This window comes from Lampetra fluviatilis, chromosome 53, assembly GCF_964198595.1.
Source record: "Lampetra fluviatilis chromosome 53, kcLamFluv1.1, whole genome shotgun sequence".
In the NCBI taxonomy this organism is placed as follows: domain Eukaryota; kingdom Metazoa; phylum Chordata; class Hyperoartia; order Petromyzontiformes; family Petromyzontidae; genus Lampetra; species Lampetra fluviatilis.
In genome coordinates this window covers 1984961-2005321 of record NC_136327.1, presented here as the reverse complement: position 1 = coordinate 2005321, position 20361 = coordinate 1984961, and the positions used below count along the sequence as shown (strand labels likewise).

Sequence of the window (20361 nt, the reverse complement as noted above, 5' to 3'; positions counted from 1 at the left end):
CCCCACCTAAACCGCTGGACTGGGTCATTTGGCTCAGACGGGAATTAATGGCTTTATCGTGAGAAACAAGGCCACCGTCTCAAGCGAGATCTCCAGACAATGCTCGGGCGGTCATTTGTTTGTTTCTTCAGCTTCTCCTCGTGGCGTCGTTTCAACGGGGCTGCTGGCGCTGGGGCCGTCGCGGGATGGGCTGTTTGTGCGGTGCGCGCACCGCACCGGCACGAGCGCCAACGCCGCAAACTCCCATGGCCACTGCTCCTGTGAACCTCACTCGTTGATTCCTCCACCCGTGTTGAGGACTCTGTCTCTAGCAGACGCTGGATGACTCTCGTCTTATCAACCACCATCTACACCGGGTTCAACCACCACACTGTGTTCAACTTCCACCATCACAATATGTTCAACCACCACCGACACTGTTAAACCACCACCACCACAACTGTGTTCAACCACCACCACACTGTTTACAACTACCACCACCAACATCACAATATGTTCAACCATCACCTACACTGTTAAACCACCACCACCACCACATTGTGTTAAACCACCACACTCCAGGTCACATCACTTGTCTTGCTGCTTATTCCCCCTTGCACACTGCTCAACTTTGGAATTCCAACCCATCGTCTCATTTCCCAAGACTCTTACAATAATAGCCTTGCTCAATTTAAGAAACGTGTCAGCTATTATCTCTTACAACTTTGATGAAGAATTCCCTCTTTGCCTCCGTGGCTCAACTCCAGTACCACAATTAACGTATACTCCGGATCATAAGATCCACTTTGTCCTTTTGTATTTTAAAGCAAAAGTCGGGGGTGCATCTCATAAACTGGTAAGCATGTCTGTGCGTGTGACCAGACTGCTTCCCACCTGGCATTGGGCACACATCTTACTTCCCGGAGTGTCTTATAATGCGGAGAATGCGGGACTCATTATACACTGCCATGAAGGATTATGGGTAAAACAAGAAAAGGCAGGCTTATATATTTTTAATAGGCCTGACTCTCCTGATGAGACTTGGAAAGTCGAAACCGGTCCCGAGTATGTTCGCTTAAACAAAAACTTCGCTGGAATCTGCGAAGCTTGATAGGACAATGGATTTAGTCTTTATTTATTTCTCAGCACAACAACGTGATATGGTGGTAACAACACACGAACATCGTCAAGTGCTGACCACCACACCTCCGATTGGCTACGTACGGCGCGAAATAAGTTCAACATACACAAGCGCTACGTATTAACATTCGAGGCTAAAGCTGTCGCTATGAAATCACTTCACGTGCAGTCGCTAAGTGGATTATCCAAACGCAGGATTATGAGAGGTGGCGGCGGTGGCGGCAGTGGCTCGGGGAGACGTTCAAGCAGCAGCAGCAGCGGACTGAACATGGCTCGCGGCGGCGATGACACGGTACGAAGGACCATGGGTCCGCCCCGCGCAGGACGGTCTGTAGTGACCAGCTCCTCCGCAAGAAGCGGATTGATTTGCGTTCATCGAGCAACGCTTCACTTGAGCACGGCACTGTGGGCCTGTGCCATCCCTAAGGAGGGCCTGTCATGGACGACCTGTCCGAACTTTTTATTATTTTTATTGCTATTGAATGAAAGCGAGCGGTTATTGATCAACTTTGCGGGAAGAACACGGTTAACCTCTGAGTCAGGCACGGAAGCCAAAACACGAGATGGAAGCACATTTTAATGCAAAGGGTTTTTACTACAGTTATTTCAACAAATTACACATGTTAAAACCGACTTCCGTTAACGCATGCATGAATTCTCTTATTAAATGAATGTAGGACTTTCTTTTTTTTAAGATCACAGTGATGTGTAATCTTAAAACATTCATGAATTATGTTTTGAATTAATTCAGTTCTTGGTCGAGTTTTAGATTTGAGGTGACCCCCACAGAAAGGATGAAAATAGATCATAATGATAGATAAAATATGAATGTAAGAAATGTAACAATTCATGTTTTAATGGCAGTGTTAAAATGTTTGAATGCCAGTGTTAAAGTAAATGAAATAACCCTACTTTTGGGCCACCCTGTACAACTGTACTACAAATGCACGAGTCCAGTTGCAACAACACTCACACTGGTTCCACCCTCACCTCTCACAACTCACCGGACATACTTCAGGAATACAAATTTAAAATCTATTCCGGCCATCGTCGAACCGCCAATGGGCTTTGCAAGGCCTCTCCGTCAACACGTCAATCGCGCCATCAAATAAGACAGCCCCACGGGCCAACGGCGCGGCTCTCCACACACGACGACTAACGCGGGGACAAAAGACCCCCGTTTAGCCTAAACAGACTGTAGGGGCAAGTGCTGTTAGCGAGCACCTATGAAGGCCGGAACGGTAAACGAGGGGGTGGGTGGCCAGCACCACGCCCGACCACCTTTGTCTCCCCAGTGGCGATGATTACACACCGCACCAGGCACTCATTTAAGGCTGAGTCGACCTAGGGGAGGCCCAGGACCGGTTCAGATAATCGTCACTGGTGTTGGCCGTGAGCGGGAATCGAACCCGGGTCGCCAGGTTCATAGCGCAGCGCGCTAACCGCTACACTACCGCTCCCCAAAGCGGACACACACACGCGCGCGCACGGGCGTGTGTGGACGAACGTTTACACAACGTACTTTCTGCGGGCCTCCCCCGCTCATCGGTCACGACGCGTCGTGCCGAGCGGTGGACACGTTGTTCACCTCAAGCGTCGTGTCCCTCACAACCACTCCCCCCTCCCCCACCGTATCACCTCTGCAACTTTAGCGTTTCGAGGATTCACACATTCGCCCTTTGCACAATCACCGACGAGCCATCAATGTATTCGGCCGCAGCCGTTAACGAAGCAGTGGGGCCGATCCCCAAACCCCCCAGCCTGAGCACAGAGACCAACGGGCAAGGCAAGGGATGCCCCTCGTCAGCCGCGTGACGGCGAGGCGAGGCGAGCGCCCGTAGCGCCGCGGCCACCAGCTCGGCACCCACGCGGAGGAAAGGCCAGCGCCACGGTGGCTGGGAGACGTGAACTACCTCGCCTGGCGTGCAGGAGGTCGTGGGTTCGATTCAGACCCCGACGCCTGCTGCTGTATATCTGGAGTGTTCGGATGCCTCTCTCCCACGTGGAAAATGCATGGTGGAGGGGAAAACCGGAGGACCCGGAGAAAAATCCACGCGACCGCAGAGAGACAAGTGCAGAGTCCAAATATACACGCGTCAGAGTCGCCATCCACGGCCTCCTGCAAACCAGGCGAGGCAGCCAACATCTCGCCACCGTGGCGCCATTAACCAATTTCCCCCCCGGACTGCAACGGCATAAGAGGCGTCCACGAAATGAGCCACGAGCAAGATGAGCGACAACTGTGGCGAGGCCACACCTCACTCTTGCGCTGCCACGCGCTACTCCCGGCACGGGCGGAATTGGCGATGCGTGAGCGGCCCAGCCATGCGCAAGGCACCGTCACCCTGCGCGCGAGGAATCCCGAGTCCGGCGAGCGTCGACAGCTCTCGCCGAATTGGCCGACGGCGCCCTCGGCAGCCGGAACGCTCAATCTGACATGGGACGGCCGTGGGAATTGGTCAGCCTGGCTATAGACCGCAGGGTCGTCTGGCTACGGTCCAGAATAAGAGTTGTGCGGATGAGGCATAATCTCTACACACACACAATCTCTTAGAAAAGCTAGCAACAAAGATCCCCGGTAAACCCTTAGCAGACTGCAGGAGCAAGTGCTGTTAGCGAGCACCTATGAAGGCCTGTACTGCACACGAGAAGGTGGGTGGCCAGCATCACACCCGGCCGCCTTTGTCTCCCCAGTAGCGATGTTTACACAGCGCACCAGGTACTCATTTGAGGCTGAGTCGACCTAGGGGAGGCCCAGGACCTGTTCAAATCATCGTCACTGGTGTTGGCCGTGAGCGGGAATCGAATCTGGTCGCAGGGTTCGTAGCGCAGCGCGTTAACCGCTACACCACCGCTCTAATAGCTAGTACACACACGGTCGCACACAGACGATTGTGTAAGCTAGTAAAAACAATGATCCCCTGTATAGCATTGCAGACCGTTGGGCCAAGTGCTGTTAGCGAACACCTATTAAGGCCAGCACAGTGCCCAAGGGGGTGTGTCGTGGCCAGCGCCACTCCGGCTGCCTTTGACTCAAATATTTGCACACCGCACCAGGTACAGGCTGAGTCGACCTTGGGGACGCACAGGACCGGTTCAATTGTTCGTCACCGATGTTAGCCATGAGCGGGAATGGAACTCGGACCGCTAGGTTCGTAGCGCGGTACGCTAACCACGAGACTACCCCTTCCCCACGTGAGAGGGCACGCACAGTCAAACACAGGCAAAAGTGTGCCCTGGCGTGCCCTGGTGTGACCCTTAACCTAGGAAGCTCTCTGCCATCCTCCCAACCACCCCCTTGCCACCGCCTCATCTCCGCCCGCACCCCGGTGCAGGGGAGACGACGCGCACGGACACTCGTGTGTGTGTGCGTGCGTGCCCAGCGAAATATCTCAGCAAATCCAACAATGACAGGCGCCCTCCCAACTCTCACCAACCACATCTCAACCCATCCACCCCCACCACCACCACTATCCCCCCCTTACCCCCCTCAGCAACACCGCACGCACACACCCACACACACGCGCACAAACACCCACGCACGCACCCACCCACGCGTCCACATGCACCCCACCCCCCACCCCGGTCCCTCAGCCTCAGTAAACACTGCTTTTGGCTGCTGCCTGCCTGGGATGATTAATAGCCCGTTCAATCACGGGGTTCAAGGTCGTGCCTTGCGTTAGTGGGTGCGCGTGCGTGTGTGTGTGCGCGCGCGTGCACGTGCGTTGAGCCGCGCGTGTGTGCGCTGTCTCCCGAGTACGGCCCGGCTTTGTGGACGAGTCGGTGGGGAAGTTGGGGGGGAGGGGGACAAGGGGAGGGGAGGGGGCAAATGAGAGCAAAGCCGGGAAGAGGAGTAAGCAGAGGGCCCAGACTCTAAAACGTACAGAGGAATCCAATGAGCTATAAAGCTCTTTTCCCACAGATGTCCAGTAGGGGTGGATCAGAACGTCACAACAACAACAACAAACAGCACAATAACACGATAGCGGTGCAACGTATAGGAAAAGTGAGCAAATGACGAAAAAATAAATACAACTGGCACTGAACTATTTTATTTTACGAGCATCAAGCGCGAGTGCACAGCGCGGTGCAGCCAGCAGCCTGGGTTCGGACTGCTGATCGTTCACATCGCTAGAGACAGATTTATTTTATTCGCACCCGGCTCTCCTCTTCCACGTGGTCTGGCTCGGTAAACCGAGTAGCCGGTTGGAGTCCGGCCCATATTGAAACTGGGAATCGCAAGTGCGGTGATGGCGATGGTGGCGGTGGTGGCGGCGGTGATGGCAGTGGTAACCGGCGGTGGTGGCGGTGATGGTGGTGGCGTCAGTAGTAGCCGGCAGTGGTGGCGGTGGCGGCAGTGGTAGCCGGCGGCGGTGGTGGTGGTGTGGCTCGCGTACCGTGCACTACGATCCCGGTGACACGGCTTCGATCCTGCGCCATGCACTACAGCAGTCTCGGTTAGAATACAAGTGTAATGACTGTAGAGTCATCAACCTCCGGTGTGAGTGGACTAGTGGCTACGGGAAGTAATGACAGGGGAGTCAGCCTGCAGTGCGAGTGGTGGCAATGGGAATGATCGAGAATAGGAGCGTGGCCAGGTGACGGTAGGGGACGGTGGAGTCTTGCTGGTGGAGCGAGCGGTCTAGAACCAGCGAGAAGGTTCGGGAATGGGGGCGTGGCCTCGGACCGGATATCAAGGAGATGCGCGGGAGACTCGGGGCTGTTGCAGTGGGGGTCTCCGCCTGCTCGAGTGCGAGCACGTGGCTCCTCAATAAAAGAAACCATCTCAAGACAAGTGCGTCGAAGTCGTCTTCACACGAGCATGCTCTAAGCCTCCCCCTCTAGGTCGACTCGTCCTTCAATGAGTATTTGGCGCCGTGTGATTACCAACAAATGAAGGAACGAAGGTTAACACGTAGGTTTCCCTGACCAATGTTATTCATAGTAACGGTGTTTTGGGTGAGATCGCACGAATATAAATGAGTCGATAACCCACCACCACCCGACGCGGCAAGCCAGTAAGGTTCGCCACGTAAACAAAGCGTGCCAATTACTCACTACTTCAGCACGCCGGTGTGCTCCAGAGTAAACCCACAACATTTACGATTTGAGCGCCGTGACGTTTCGCTGGTGATTAGAACAAGCAGCTTCATCAGGCGATTTGCCAGAATTTATCGTGAAGAGGACACAAGATGCTCGCTGGCCGTGTGTGTGCGGAGAGCGGTGGCACAGCGGTTAACGCGCCAGACTATGAACCCGGCGACCCGAGTTCGATTCCCGCTCACGGCCAACACCAGTCGTCATTATCTGAACCGGTCCTGGGCCTCCCCTAGGTTGACTCATCCTTAAAAATGAGTACCTGGTGCGGTGTGTGAACATCGTCACGGGGGAGACGCAAGTGGCTGGGCATGGTGCTGGCCACCCACCCTGCTCGTGTGCCGTGCCAGCCTTCATAGGTGTTCGATGACAGCACTTGCCCCAACAGTTTGTTAAGGCTACACGGGGGTCTTTATCTTTGTGTGTTTAAGCATGGGTGTGTACAAACGTGCGCGCGCGTCCACGGAGGCAGCTGTGTTTGCGTGGCGATGGCAGTATGCGTGCGTGCACGCGCACGTCACATCTATCAGCGACGCCCGGCACGTAATTACTCAGCGTCGTAAAAATTAAATCTGAGAATTTCGTGTACACGTGTGTATTTCATATTTGAATACAGAACATTTTTTGCTGCAGCTAAAATGCGCTTACAAGCCAGCCCAGTTGCTTAACAAGATCGCAACAGTGCTTTGCGGAAGGCATATGGTCCAATGCTCAGAGCAGCTATTTGATGGCTCCCTCCGGATAGGATGCGCATGCCTCCCTCTCGTCATTATCGATCACACAGACGTGGCCCCTTTGTTTCACTTTATTTCGAGACATTTCCACTGGAAAGAACCCACGAAGATGCTCACATCTGCTTTTACCGCGTAATTAACCTCCCCATTCACAGAGGGCGTCTTGTGGGTTGTTGTTTTTTTTTTTAGAATCGGCCAGTTCGGGGGGGGGGAGGGAGGGAGGGGCGGCCGTGGTGGTGGTGGTGGTGGGGGGGGGATCTTTGATCAGAGCGAAGAGTGTGCCACCGAAAGAACTCTCGCTGGATTTTCCCAGCCGGAACAACGGCGACTGACGCTCTTTGAGGACAAGTGATCGACCACCGGAATCGGCAGCGGGCAACCGAAACCTCGCGACTGAATTGACCGTGACGGGTGACACACGCGCACACGTGCGCGTGCGTGCACGCCTCGAAAGTGCGACTCTACCCGCTAAAACAAAGAGCTCCTCTGTTGTGACTTCCAACTGCCGTGGATGACGGCCTCCTCACACCGTGTCCGCCATGGTGGTTGTCTGACCGCACTTCGCCACGCTGGTCGGTGTTGGCTGGTGGACAGGTGGCCCAGGACCGGTTCGGATATCAATCGCCAGCTGACGCCAGCCATAGCCAGGAATCGAATTGAGATTACCGGCTGACGAGGCGCTGTGCAAACCAACGCACAACTGGTTCCTCCCCTTACCCGGGGTATCAATCGGCTGCATGGAAGAAAGGCCTCCACGCAGATTGAAAAACTAATTTCTATAGAACTGCTGTTTGCGTTCAATGTGTTGCCCTTCCCCTGCCACCTCCGATGAGCGCGGTTGGCTACGTGCGGTGCGAAAGGAGTTCAGCACACGCACGCACATGCACCTGAGGTTGTGTATCCTGAGCATGGTCGATGTGAGGTTGGCAATTCATGAATGAGGAAAAAACGTTAAAAGTCACAGTAAAGCGTGCAGCAATAGCACGCTCTAGCGGTGTCTGCGCTGATATTAAAAAGTACGGGAATGACAGCATCAAGCCATCACTACACTGCTGTAATAGCAAGGCTGACTACATCATTTTTTTAAATGTCTTCTTTTTACCATATTCTCCAAAATAGACAAAGCACTCCCACCCACCACGTATATTAAAATAAAAGTTGGAGGTGCAACATTCCAGAGAATACAATGTTCCAAAAGACACGTTTCAATAGACTTATTTTACCAGGTAAGGCCCACTGAGCTATACGGCTCTTTTTCAGAAGCGACCAGGCCACAAATGGCAGCTCAACAGAGTGGTTTATCCCATGTAAAGTCTTCGCAGCCAAACATTCTAAACGCGCGTTTCTAAACGTGGACGGACAAACCGGAGGACCCGGAGAAAAATCCAGGCGACCACGGGTAGAACATGCAAATTCCAAATATAGAGGCATCAGGCTCGGGATCGAATCTACGACGTCCTGTACATCAGGCGAGGTCGTCAAGATCTCGCCACCGTGGCGCGTCTGGGTCGGTTGCCCACCCAGGGACAGAAGACTCCGCTGACGTTCAGAATCATCTTACAGAAGTCTCTCCCCAGGTTCGAGCAGCAGGTTCATCATTATCACGCGTGGAAGGCGGCTACCCGTAGCACCTCATCCTCCCTATAATAAAACACACACTTTTTCCAAACAACCCCAAAGCTTGAGGTGAGCCATACTTTCCAAAGCAACTGTGTTACAACCCGGAGAATACGGTTACTATAAAATTTACAACGGCAGTTTCACGATTTAAAATAAACGTGAACCTACTGAATGTTTGACGAAGTTAAGTCCAGCGAGGCGGGGGCAAGATGTTAATTACCTCGCCTGGTATACAGGAGGTCGTGGGCTCGACCCCGATGCCTGTATATTTGGAGTTTGCATAGTCTCTCTTGCTGTGGTCGCGTGGAATTTTTCTACGGATCCTCCGGTTTTTTTACCCTCCACATTTCGGCAGTTTGGTGCTGCCAGCAGCAGAGGCAGACAGGAGCAAAGAAAGAAGACGTGTTGGGGGGGGGGGCTGGGGGGGGTGTCATGGGGGAGAGGTGGCTAGGAGGGAGCGATGGGGGGGCTGAGGAGGGCTCGTTTTGAAAGGGAAAGTGCACGAGGGGGATGGGAATGGGATACAAGGAGGGGAGGGAGGGCGAGGGGGGGCACAAGCAGGGGAGTGTTCAGCCACTGGAGATTTGGGGAATTGTGGGGGAGGGACAGAGAGAGAGAGAAAGAGAGGGGGAAATGGGACAAGTGGTGGGAGGGGGGCACGGAGGAGGCCATGGGTGCGTGGTGGGGGCGTGGGGGGTGGAGGAGCTCTCTGCAGCGCGGCTTGAAACCCCGCGCGGTACAAAGCGCTCTTTGTTAGCACCATCCAGAGACGAGCTCAGAGAACTCTATTGCATCTGCCCCTCGTGCCCCCCCCACCCCTCTATCCCCCCCCCACACAGCCCCCACCCACCCAACCCACCCACTTAAACACAGAGGGCCCTTGGCAAGATTACATTATCTACAAGTCTGCCTCTGCCAAAGAGCACCATGGCTTGTGCTGCTGCTGCTGCTAATAAAAACACCACTACGGCCCGAAATTCTTGCATTTTCAAAAAAAATCCACAGTTTTTTTAAAATCCCTTCCCAAAATTGATTTCTCATTACAGTACATCGAAGTTGAGTGCAATCCTCAAGAGAGAGCGAGAGAGAGAGAGAGGAGCGAGAGAGAGAGAACCCCGCTTGCCAATGTTGAAGAACAAATGTCAAACGATCAAAAACCGTCCGCGGTTAAAACTTGAAAACAGCGAAATTACCGCCGTTCCTCCAGCGCAACAGGAGCTCTCGAAGGGAATTGCGATTCACGCGCAAAATAATAAACTACTTCTACCGAGTACATTTTGTATTCAAAACAACGAAGGTGATATTCCCACTTTTAATGTAAGTGTGGTTGAACTCATCTTATCAACAAAGACGTGGGGGGGGAGTGAGGGTGTGAAGGGATACGGACGGTAGAGCGCGCAGAGAAGAGGAGTTCCGTATGGACCGCGAAAAACCTCGCCTGGGTCATCGTTCACGCTGCTGCTGCTGCTGCAGCCACCGTTGTTTGATAGATGTCAGCGGTAAAACGATCTGTTCACCCTTTCCCATTCCGATGATGTACACAAGAAAGACGTCCGAAGGGGAATAAAAGGTAACGTATAAAATCACTTCATCGGTACGTCTTCAAGTCGGCAAAGACGTACCGAGGCTCGCACAAGGCCACGCGAGAAGGACGTGCGGCACAGTTTGACGCCGGCTATCGTTGCGTGCGGTCGTGTCGCTACGGTTCTCTGCGGTGAGTAAAATGTCTTTTTAAAAAAACAACGGCGCTAAGCCTCCCCAAATAACACTATCGCTGGAACCACTCGCGCGTTCCGAGATTCAGCGATGAACGGGAACCGCACCCTGCGACTTGCAGATGTGGGTCGGCTCGGGAGGGTTTCACTGCTACGAGGTTCTGGACTCATCCTTAGCGGAGGACCCAGGCCACATTGGTAATCCCACAGCGGACAGAGCTGGCTGGCCACTCGCAGCCGATGTGGGGGGGGGGGAGGGTTGTGGGTTGGTGCCCCGTCGTGGAGCATTCTGGGCAAATAGAATAAACAAGACCCAATTCCCCGCGGCAAATTCGGGTGAAATAATACCGCACGCGACGTCATTTCAGTTGGCTGGCCCATTGTTGGTATCACATCCCGGACCATGAATTTGAACTTCGCCCACAAGCGGCACAACAACAACTCTCTTCTCTGTACTCGTCCCACGGGCTGCGCCTTCTAAAAGAAGTATTGTATCACAAAGCACAATGGGTTCCCCATGGATCTAAATAAAGAATATTATTGAATTGAAACAAATATACACTTCCCCCTCTCCGCCCCCCATTCTTTTTCAACGCTAACAAAGTTAATTCTGAACGTTTAAATCAAGTTGAACTTTTAACGAGCGTTCTGCTGGAGGCCGAAGCCCAGCGTAGGCTTCATCTTTAAACAGCAAAAACAGAACGCGCAGACGTTGCCACCACCACCACCACCCTACTCCCACCACCACCACCCACCACCACCAGCACTCTACTCCCACCACCACCACCACCCTACTCCCACCACCACCCTACTCCCACCACCACCACCACCACCCTACTCCCACCACCACCACCACCCTACTCCCACCACCACCCTACTCGCACCACCACCACCCTACTCCCACCACCACCACCACCCTACTCCCACCACCACCCTACTCCCACCACCACCACCACCACCACCCTACTCCCACCACCACCACCACCCTACTCCCACCACCACCTCCACCCTACTCCCACCACCACCACCACCCTACTCCCACCACCACCACCACCCTACTCCCACCACCACCACCACCCTACTCCCACCACCACCACCCTACTCCCATCACCACCACCACCCTACTCCCACCACCACCACCACCACCCTACTCCCACCACCACCACCACCCTACTCCCACCACCACCACCCTACTCCCACCACCACCACCCTACTCCCACCACCACCACCCTACTCCCACCACCACCACCACCCTACTCCCACCACCACCACCACCCTACTCCCACCACCACCACCCTACTCCCACCACCACCACCACCCTACTCCCACCACCACCACCACCCTACTCCCACCACCACCACCCTAACTCCCACCACCACCACCCTACTCCCACCACCACCACCCTACTCCCACCACCACCACCCTACTCCCACCACCACTACCACCCTACTCCCACCACCACCACCACCCTACTCCCACCACCACCCTACTCCCACCACCACCACCACCCTACTCCCACCACCACCACCACCCTACTCCCACCACCACCACCACCCTACTCCCACCACCACCACCACCACCACCCTACTCCCACCACCACCACCACCCTACTCCCACCACCACCACCCTAACTCCCACCACCCTATTCCCACCACCACCACCCTACTCCCACCACCACCACCCCACTCCCACCACCACCACCACCCCACTCCCACCACCACCACCACCCCACTCCCACCACCACCACCCTAACTCCCACCACCACCACCCTACTCCCACCACCACCACCCTACTCCCACCACCACCACCACCACCACCCTACCACCACCACCACCACCCTACTCCCACCACCACCACCCTACTCCCACCACCACCACCACCCTACTCCCACCACCACCCTACTCCCACCACCACCACTCTACTCCCACCACCACCACCCTACTCCCACCACCACCACCCGACCCGACCGCATCACGCCCCCCCACCACCACGGGGCACGGACATTGCCAGCATTCTAGACAACCACACTCTCTCGCTCGTAAATCCACATTTTAAAAAGTGCAGGCACAGTGGCCGGGGGAGTGAGCAGGGGAGGAGAGGGGGGTGATGGTGGAGCTTGGGGGGGGGGAGGTCTCGAGCAGGAACACGAAGCAGACGAGGTGAACTGTTGGGAGAGGATCTGCGGCCCTTCGGAGAATGTTTGTTTCGTTTTTATTACAACTCAACCCCTCCCGTCCCGAAACCCCAGTTTACAAAGCGACGATCACAGAGACGGAGGTGGGGAACAAAAAAATCCCCCGAGGGGGGGGGGGGAGGCTCAGTGCCCCACCCAGGTGGGGGACCGCTCCGCACCTCGGAGGCGAACGTCAAAACTTTGGCAGGGGTCCTCTCGACCAACGATCGCCGCGAAAACGGCTCCCCGCGGGGGGACATTATTCCCGCGGGGGGACATTATTCCCGCCGCGTTGGTTCCGAAAGATACATCTCGGAATAATAAACTACGTGACCATGGCCAGAGCTCATGCCGCGGTGACGATTCGTGGCCTGTGCGTGAGTGTACCTCACCGAGCTGGTCAGTTGCGGGTTCGTGCAGTCCTGTTCCGATATCGCTTTCCACTGAGATTAGCGGTGCGCGAGAATCGAACCCATGTGGCCAGGTTAATAGCGCAGTGGGATAACCACAGCAAATAAACTAAACGATTACACTTTTTATTTTACCAGGTAAGGCCCGTTGAGCTATTTAGCTCTTTTTCAGAAGCGACCTGGCCACAAATGATAGCTCAAAGAAGTGGCTTATGGTGTAGACATGTAGAGCGTCCAAATACTCTAAATGCATGATTCTAAATGTGGAGGGAAAAACCGGAGGACCCGGAGAAAAATCCACGCAGCCACGGGGAGAGAGAGAGACGCAAAATCCAAATATACAACAGGCGTCAGGGTCGGGATCGAACCCACGACCTCCTGCATACCAGGCCACGTAGTTAACATCTCGCCACTGCGGTAATCTCCACCCCAAGAGCTTCTCTATCCTGTACCTAAACCCTTCTGGAACAATCACTTTCTCGAAGTATCTCGAGCCAAGGTGGGGGTCACAACTGCCATAGCTGTACCCAGAGTTCTCTCTAGTTTCTACCCGCTCCATACTGTAATTGCTGCACAAGAAACACAACGATGCATCAAACTCAACCTGGGACTTAATTTGGTCACACTCGGCTGTGCCGGCATAGTCGGCACGGCCGAGTGTGACCAAAGCTGTGCAGCTTACGGGAAAGTGACACATTTGCGCAGGGCAGACCCTTGCAAGACAACAGACCGAGGCCTCTAAAGGCACCGATTGGTTGATCCACCACAAGAAGTCTCTCCCCCCGTTGTGGGGGGGGGGGGAAGGGCTAGATTAATCATAAATACTCACACTTTAGCCATCCAGTAATGGAAACCAAAAAAACCCGGGATTGGAAAAGTGCTCCAGGCTGACGAACGAGGGTGAAGGCACACACACGCGTCGAAGCGTGACTTGCGAGAACTGTAAAGGAAAAACATTTAAACATTGGCCAAAGCGATTATCAAAGCGGGTAGAGGAAGTCAGGCCGGGTGAATCGGTGGCAGGGCGGGCGAGCAAGCGGCTCGCACTCACGAGGTTGCGAGTTCAAATCCTGCCTGGGGGTCGACTCAAACAATCATCATCTCCGGAGGGGGGACCAATAAAATGAGTACCACTCTTGCGGGGAGGAAGTCAACAGCGGTTGCCCTATCGCTACTCACCCCCTGCCATAGGAATGTGGAATTTCCCCAACCGTGGCTCCGGGCTGTAAACGGGAAATGAGCAAACCCAATTGCCTTAAAATGGCTCTCTCGGACCCAGTGGAAAAGCTGCGGCCACAGTTCTGTGGTGGCCCCACTTCTGCCCAGGGAGCCGCCACCCTCCGGCCCGTCGGCAACCGCGGAGAGGAGCACGTTGCGCCGCAGTACGGTACAACCAAAGACGGCGAGGAGGCTCGCGAGCGTCGCCCGCGCGAGCAGCCCACGACGCAACACAGAAGGGCGGCCGCCGGGAGCCCCGAGCCTAACGGCAACCCCCGCCGCAACGCATTCCACGTTCTGCGAGGCGCCGTGGACAACGGTGGCGCGCGCGTGTGCTTTCGTGTGCGCGCGTGCGTGCGTGTGTGCGCGTGTGTGCGTGTGTGCGTGTGTGCGTGTGTGTGCGTGCGTGTGCGTGCGTGTGCGTGTGCGTGTTCGTGCGTGCGTCAGCGAGCCCTGGGCTTGGCACGCGAAACGAAAGGGAGCTGGGCGGGCTGGCGAGCCGTATCGCTTACGCATTGTGGTGCAGGCGGCCCCGCGGCTCTCTGCGCTTGATCACCCGAGGCCCCCACCCCCCACTGACCCCAGGCTCCCACCCCCCCCACGCACACAGTGCATTTAGCGCGCGATATTGCAGCGCGTTCTCGCGCAGACCACGAATGACGTCGTAATTGTGGGTGCTTTGTACGGCCACTGCAAAGAGCGGATACTGTAACGTGCCCTTGCAAAATATGCAATGTTCCATGTGTCTCAAAGGTTCAAGGATGTTCATCTCCTGGTTAAATAAAGGATACTAGTACTGTTTTGACCCCGCAACGAGTACGTCCCAAGTGAATCACGGTTTTAAATGTCGCAGCGCTGCCCGCCTTTATCACATCTCTTGTAGAACTTCCCGTGTTTGGCACCAGTGGCAACCCTCCCCCAGCCAGGACATCGTCCAAGTTTCCAGACAAGACCTTTTCAGATCGTCTAGAGTGAAGTTTATTCTGTAAATAAAATGCCCCAGATATGTTCAGATTGCATTTCAAGCTGACCGTACTTCACCACGCTGGTCAGTGCAGGGTGATAAAAGTGTGTGACCCAGGACTGGGTTCGCTGTACAGTGCGCTAAGTACAGCGCCACCACTCCACCCCATATTGTTCAATATCGCACAGGACACTAAACATGAGTCAAACTAGCCAAATAGGGAAAAATAAACGTACGACCAAATTAAGTGACCAAACAAATACCAGTGCTAAAAAAAAACAACGATGGACTTTTCAAGAATCAGAATATTAATTTATGCCGGAGGAATCCGATGAGCTATGAAGCTCTTTTCCACAGCTGTCCCGTTGCACAACGGCCGGGCGGCGAGTCACGGTGGCAACATGTGTGTGGTGAAGGTACAACGTGGGTGTTTCTATCCCCTCTGAAGACATCTGACCAGTGTGGAAGAGAAGGGCAAAACTATCCTAGATTTTAAGTTTTCGTGACTGCAAGGATCCATACTCTTTGGTTCTTTCGGTAAAGTCACGTAGGTGAAAAGAAAAAATAAGAATAAATAATAAATAAATAATTGCTTTCTATTCTCTATTCTTCTTTTTCTTTTCACCTACGTGACCTTTACCGAAAGAACCAAAGAGTAAGGGCAAGACTAACCCTCTAAATGGTCCCTCTACAGTGGAAGTCCTTCGGTCAACAGTGGCGTGGCAATCAATTTCCTTTAACGTGTACAGCCTTTTGTCAATCTACTGCTGGATGACGGCCTTCTCACGGTTCGCTGACCACACTTCACCGCGTTGGTGAGTGCGAGTTGGTCAAGGTGGGGGTAGAGGGTCAACGGCCAGCAATGGCGTCAGCGAGCAATTGCAGCGCTGCAACTTGGCGTGTCTTTACCTTTTACAAAAACGATACTTTGTGATTAGATACGCAAAGCATAAACATCTGCGACAGATGCTAACAAGAGAAGACACACAACTGTAATGTCCGCGTAGTTTACGCATTTTGTAGACAAAACCTTACGGCCGGCCTTCGCCCGCCACCGCAGCTGCTTGCGCGTGGACACACGCCCGCACGCAGCACGCCCGTAAGTAGAACTTCTTTCGCACCGTACGTAGCCAACGGTGCCAATCTCCGCCCTGTGCCCTGGCAACAGCGTGAGGATCAGCATGGGTCCCCTCCCTGACACCGCCCTCGCGGGTGATCAAATTTCCCAGCGAATAATTTGACTCCTGGCTTTGACCCAGAAGAACCTCCGAGTCCCACTGGGAGCAGCCCCTTTCTCCACCCCCAACTCATCAACGATGTCAACCAACGACATTCCAAAATGGCCCTCTCCTTCCGCGCAGCTACGTGCAGCTCTTTAACGAGAGGGGGGTGGGGTGGGGTGTGGGGGGGAAACCCGCTACCTTTTATTGAAAACGACAACAACATCGCAGCGAAGCGTCGGACACGCTGGCGTGGGTGGCGCAAGTCCGCAATTCGGCGATGCGAGAGGAAACCGAGGCTCGGGGAACACTTGCTGGGGATTCGTCTGGCACACAGTGCGGTGGTGCGGCCGGCACATGTCTGGTCACCGGCATCTCCCCCGCGCCGATATTCACACGTTGCCACCGGGCGGGTCGACCCAGGTCCCATCATCTCTGATGACATCATCTCTGATGACATCATCATCTCTGATGACATCACATTTTCTGATGACATCATCTCTGATGACATCATCTAACACTCAAAGTGTGGACGGTCGGCAAGCACATCTCAAAAGTCACGGGGTTCACAGCGCATCACACCCCTCCATTACCGTCACCAGAATGAGTATTCAGACTGGAGGAATCCGATGAGCTGTGAAGCTCTTTTTCACACATGTCCAGTAGGGTGGGGGCTAGCAACATGTCGGGCCGTCTTTGTCTCTCCCGGTGCTGCCGTTAACACGCGCACACGCGCACGTGCACACGTGCATGGCGGGAGGGGGGGGTACGAGCGACTCACCGGGTGGCACTGGATGCTGCTGGGCTCCCGGCTGTAGGGGGAGAACGTCGATCCCCGCTCCTCCGACGCCGCCGCCGCCGCTGCCGCCGCTGCTTTCCCTGCTGGCGGAGAGGATCAGAGCAGAGCGCAGACGTTAGGCCACGGAGAGAAGTCGCAGGGACGGTACTCAATAAGCCCGAGGCCTTATATCGACAGCCTGCATATATATATGAGCAAAGCGGGTAAAAGCCTTGTAAAGTTACGCCACAGTAGTTTGATGTCGGAAAAACACAAATGAGTGCGCGTGCACACGCTTGCCACAAACAAACCGCAACGCCTCGCTGTTCTCGTCAAGGAGCAGAAACCACCACGCGAACTCCGCTCTTCCGCGCATCGTCTTTTGGCTAACCATCAAACAAAGGCGGTCACCGCATCGCGCACTTTCAGATGCGCTTCTACGGCCGTCTGGAACGCTCTTCCTTACAACATTAGAAGGCCACTGGAGCAATGCACTTTTAAATCATCTAGATTGAAAACACATTTCTTGAGAACTGCTTTTTGTGCTTAGTTTGTTGTCCTTCCCCCATAACTCCGATGAGCATACATACGCGTGCATGCAGGACGGCAAATATCTCAGTTTGATGGAAAATTTCCCAATGGTTCCGTCTGCACGCAGGCTAAACTAAAGCGTGGGAACGCGCCTCTGAAGATCCTGTTTCTAGGACAATTCGCCTCCTTTCCAGCGCTGTCTCCTCCAAGTAAACACAGAATAAAAGTTTTTCATCGTGGGTAGCTGCTCCATTTGAACTCAGGATCTCCGTGGTGCCGGCTTGGTGGTCAGACCCGGTGTTTATCGTCCCTCCGAGCCGCCTGGCCAACACCACGCCACGGTCCACATTCGACAGAGGACGGCTGCAACGTTGGCCTATGCTGTCCAGGTCTGCTCAGCACGACAATGCGAGCGGCTCAGCGGCCGTGTGCCTGGACACATGGCAACAGGGCTGCCCAGAGGGAAGGGCAGCACTAGGGAGCAATGTAGAGCTCCAGGCCTCACAGGAAAGAGGGCCCCGCCATGGGCAAGTGGATCGTGAACAAGGGCCACCCGCGCCCGCCCCCCCGGAAACCTCTGGGCAGCCCTGCATGATAACTGTGGTGAGATGTTAACTACCTCGCCTGGTATACAGGAGGTCGTGGGTTCCATCCCGACCCTGACACCTGTGTCTCTCTCTCCCCGAGGTCGCAAGGATTTTTCTCCGGCTCCTCCGGTTTTTCCCTCCACATTTAGAATCAACGTGCATTCCGAGTATATGGCTGCTACTATAAATTTCAACGTGATGAGAAGCCACTTCGTCGAGCTATCGTTTGTGACGGCCGGGCCGCTTCTAGAAAGAGAGCTACGTAACTCAGTGGGGCCTTACCTGGAAAAATAAAACATTGTTTTAGTTCAAGTTTATTAACACTGCCTCGGTGTTTGTGTGTGTGCATGGCAGCCAAGGCATAATGCACAGGCTGACCTCATGGGAACCAAGTTGCCGATGGGCTGCCACGACTAAAAGTTACGCAATGCGGGTTTTTTTTTTCAGGGTCAACCGAGTCGAAAAAATTAAGGCAAGGCAAATGTCGACGTGGATCCCCTCGGCGTTTTATACACGCAGAGGGAGGGGTGGTGCAAGGGTTGTGAGCGCGCCGGGCCAGGCACTACTCGTGCTGTGTGCGTACGTAAGCATGTACATTGAACTTCTTTCGCGCCGTACGTAGCTAACCGTGCTAATCGGAGGTCCGGGGGGGGGGGGAGGGCAACAACACGAAACACCAAAAGCAGTTCGAAAAAAATGAGTTCTCAATCGAAAAGGGCAGAGGTCTGGTGGCTTCTTAATATCGGAAGGAAGAGCGTTCCAGACGGCCACACATGCTCTGCATGTCTCACAACAGGACATCTGTGTATGCAAATGGTATAAGAACTTTGTGTTACAAACCTGGGGCAAATGCTGTTCGCGAGCACCTATGAAGGCCAGCATAGCACAAGAGGGGGTGGGTGGGCAGCACCTCGCCTAACCACCTTTGTCTCCCTAGTGGCAATCTTTACACAGCACTCCAGATACTCATTTGAGGCTGAATCGGCCTAGAGGAGGCCTAGGATCGGGCCAGATAATCGTAACTGGTGTTGGCCGTGGCCAGGAATGAAATTCAAGTCACAGGGTGCATAGCGCAGCGCGCTAACCTCTGTGGCACCGGTACACACACACATATATGTACACACACCATGTTCTGTACATACATACACATATATAGAACACATTCCTGCGGAGGGAGCTGGTAGGAACGTCCACGGCGGCATGGTGTATTCCACAAATATGGCCGACTGTGAGGGCGGGCACAAGCCGGCGTGAGTAGGTTAAACGTTGAGTTTTATAAGGGCACCACGGGGTGACCAGCCCCTCCCCAACCAGCCCCTCCCCACCCTCCCCACCCAGCCCCTCCCCACCCTCCCCACCCAGCCCCTCCCCACCCAGCCCCTCCCCACCCTCCCCTCCCCACCCTCCCCACCGAGCCCCTCCCCACCATCCCCTCCCCACCCAGCCCCTCCCTGCACGACGGACACAATAATCCCCTGTGGGCTGGTGTAACCAGGAGGTTCCTACCAGCATAATATACACACACACACCTTCAAATAATAAATAAACTGCGCACAAGCGACACAAGGACGAGGTCAATGACTCCCAGCAGCTGGCCAGTGAGGCGGTGGCCTGTCAGAATGCAGTACAGCAAGTACGGTACATGTCAGACCTGCTCGTGCGATCACCGAGTGCTTCCCACTCGTACGTGTGTGGCTTTTCCCCAGGCTCTCTGCGCAACAACACCCGAATAGCCTCACATCACCAGCAGGACTCTCCTGAAAATTATATTCAAATCTCCCAGACACTTCGCAGAGCACAAAGATGTATACCGCATTTCGCGAATGACGGTAACCAGGGCAGCCTCGACATCTGCTGGAGAAGGAGGGCGGCCCAAACGACACGAGCGCGGCTTCGGCGAACACTCCGCTGTGGGGGAGCTGCCGTGGGTTTAGTGGACAGCGGCGCTGGACACTCGCGATCCAGAGGGTCCGCCGGCTCCATTCCCATGTCCCGGCGCGACGGTCGAAACGATGGCATGGGTTCACTGCAGTGAGAGTCGGTCGGCAGGTCCGCGGGTGGTGGTGGGGGGGGGGGTTCAAGCGCAGGCGTTCCTGTCTCTTGCAAGACGTCTGCGGACTGAGCGCGGAAGAGTCGGCACGAATGCCCTCGAGAGGGGGCAGAGGTACGGCGGGCCCCCGACGTTGATATCTCGC

At 54.8% G+C, this 20361-nt stretch overlaps 1 protein-coding gene across 6 annotated transcripts in view; it reads right to left on the bottom strand.

Moving 5' to 3' along the window:
- Positions 1-20361, bottom strand: part of LOC144949278 (transcription factor 12-like) — a 245543-nt gene that overhangs the window by 90474 nt on the left and 134708 nt on the right. For 5 of the 6 annotated variants that reach the window (XM_078879208.1, XM_078879212.1, XM_078879213.1 and 2 more), the window contains exon 6: positions 17052-17152. In XM_078879208.1, coding sequence (XP_078735334.1) covers positions 17052-17152 — 101 coding nt within the window. The remainder of the gene's footprint in view (positions 1-17051; positions 17153-20361) is intronic. The other variant, XM_078879211.1, reaches the window with a different exon arrangement.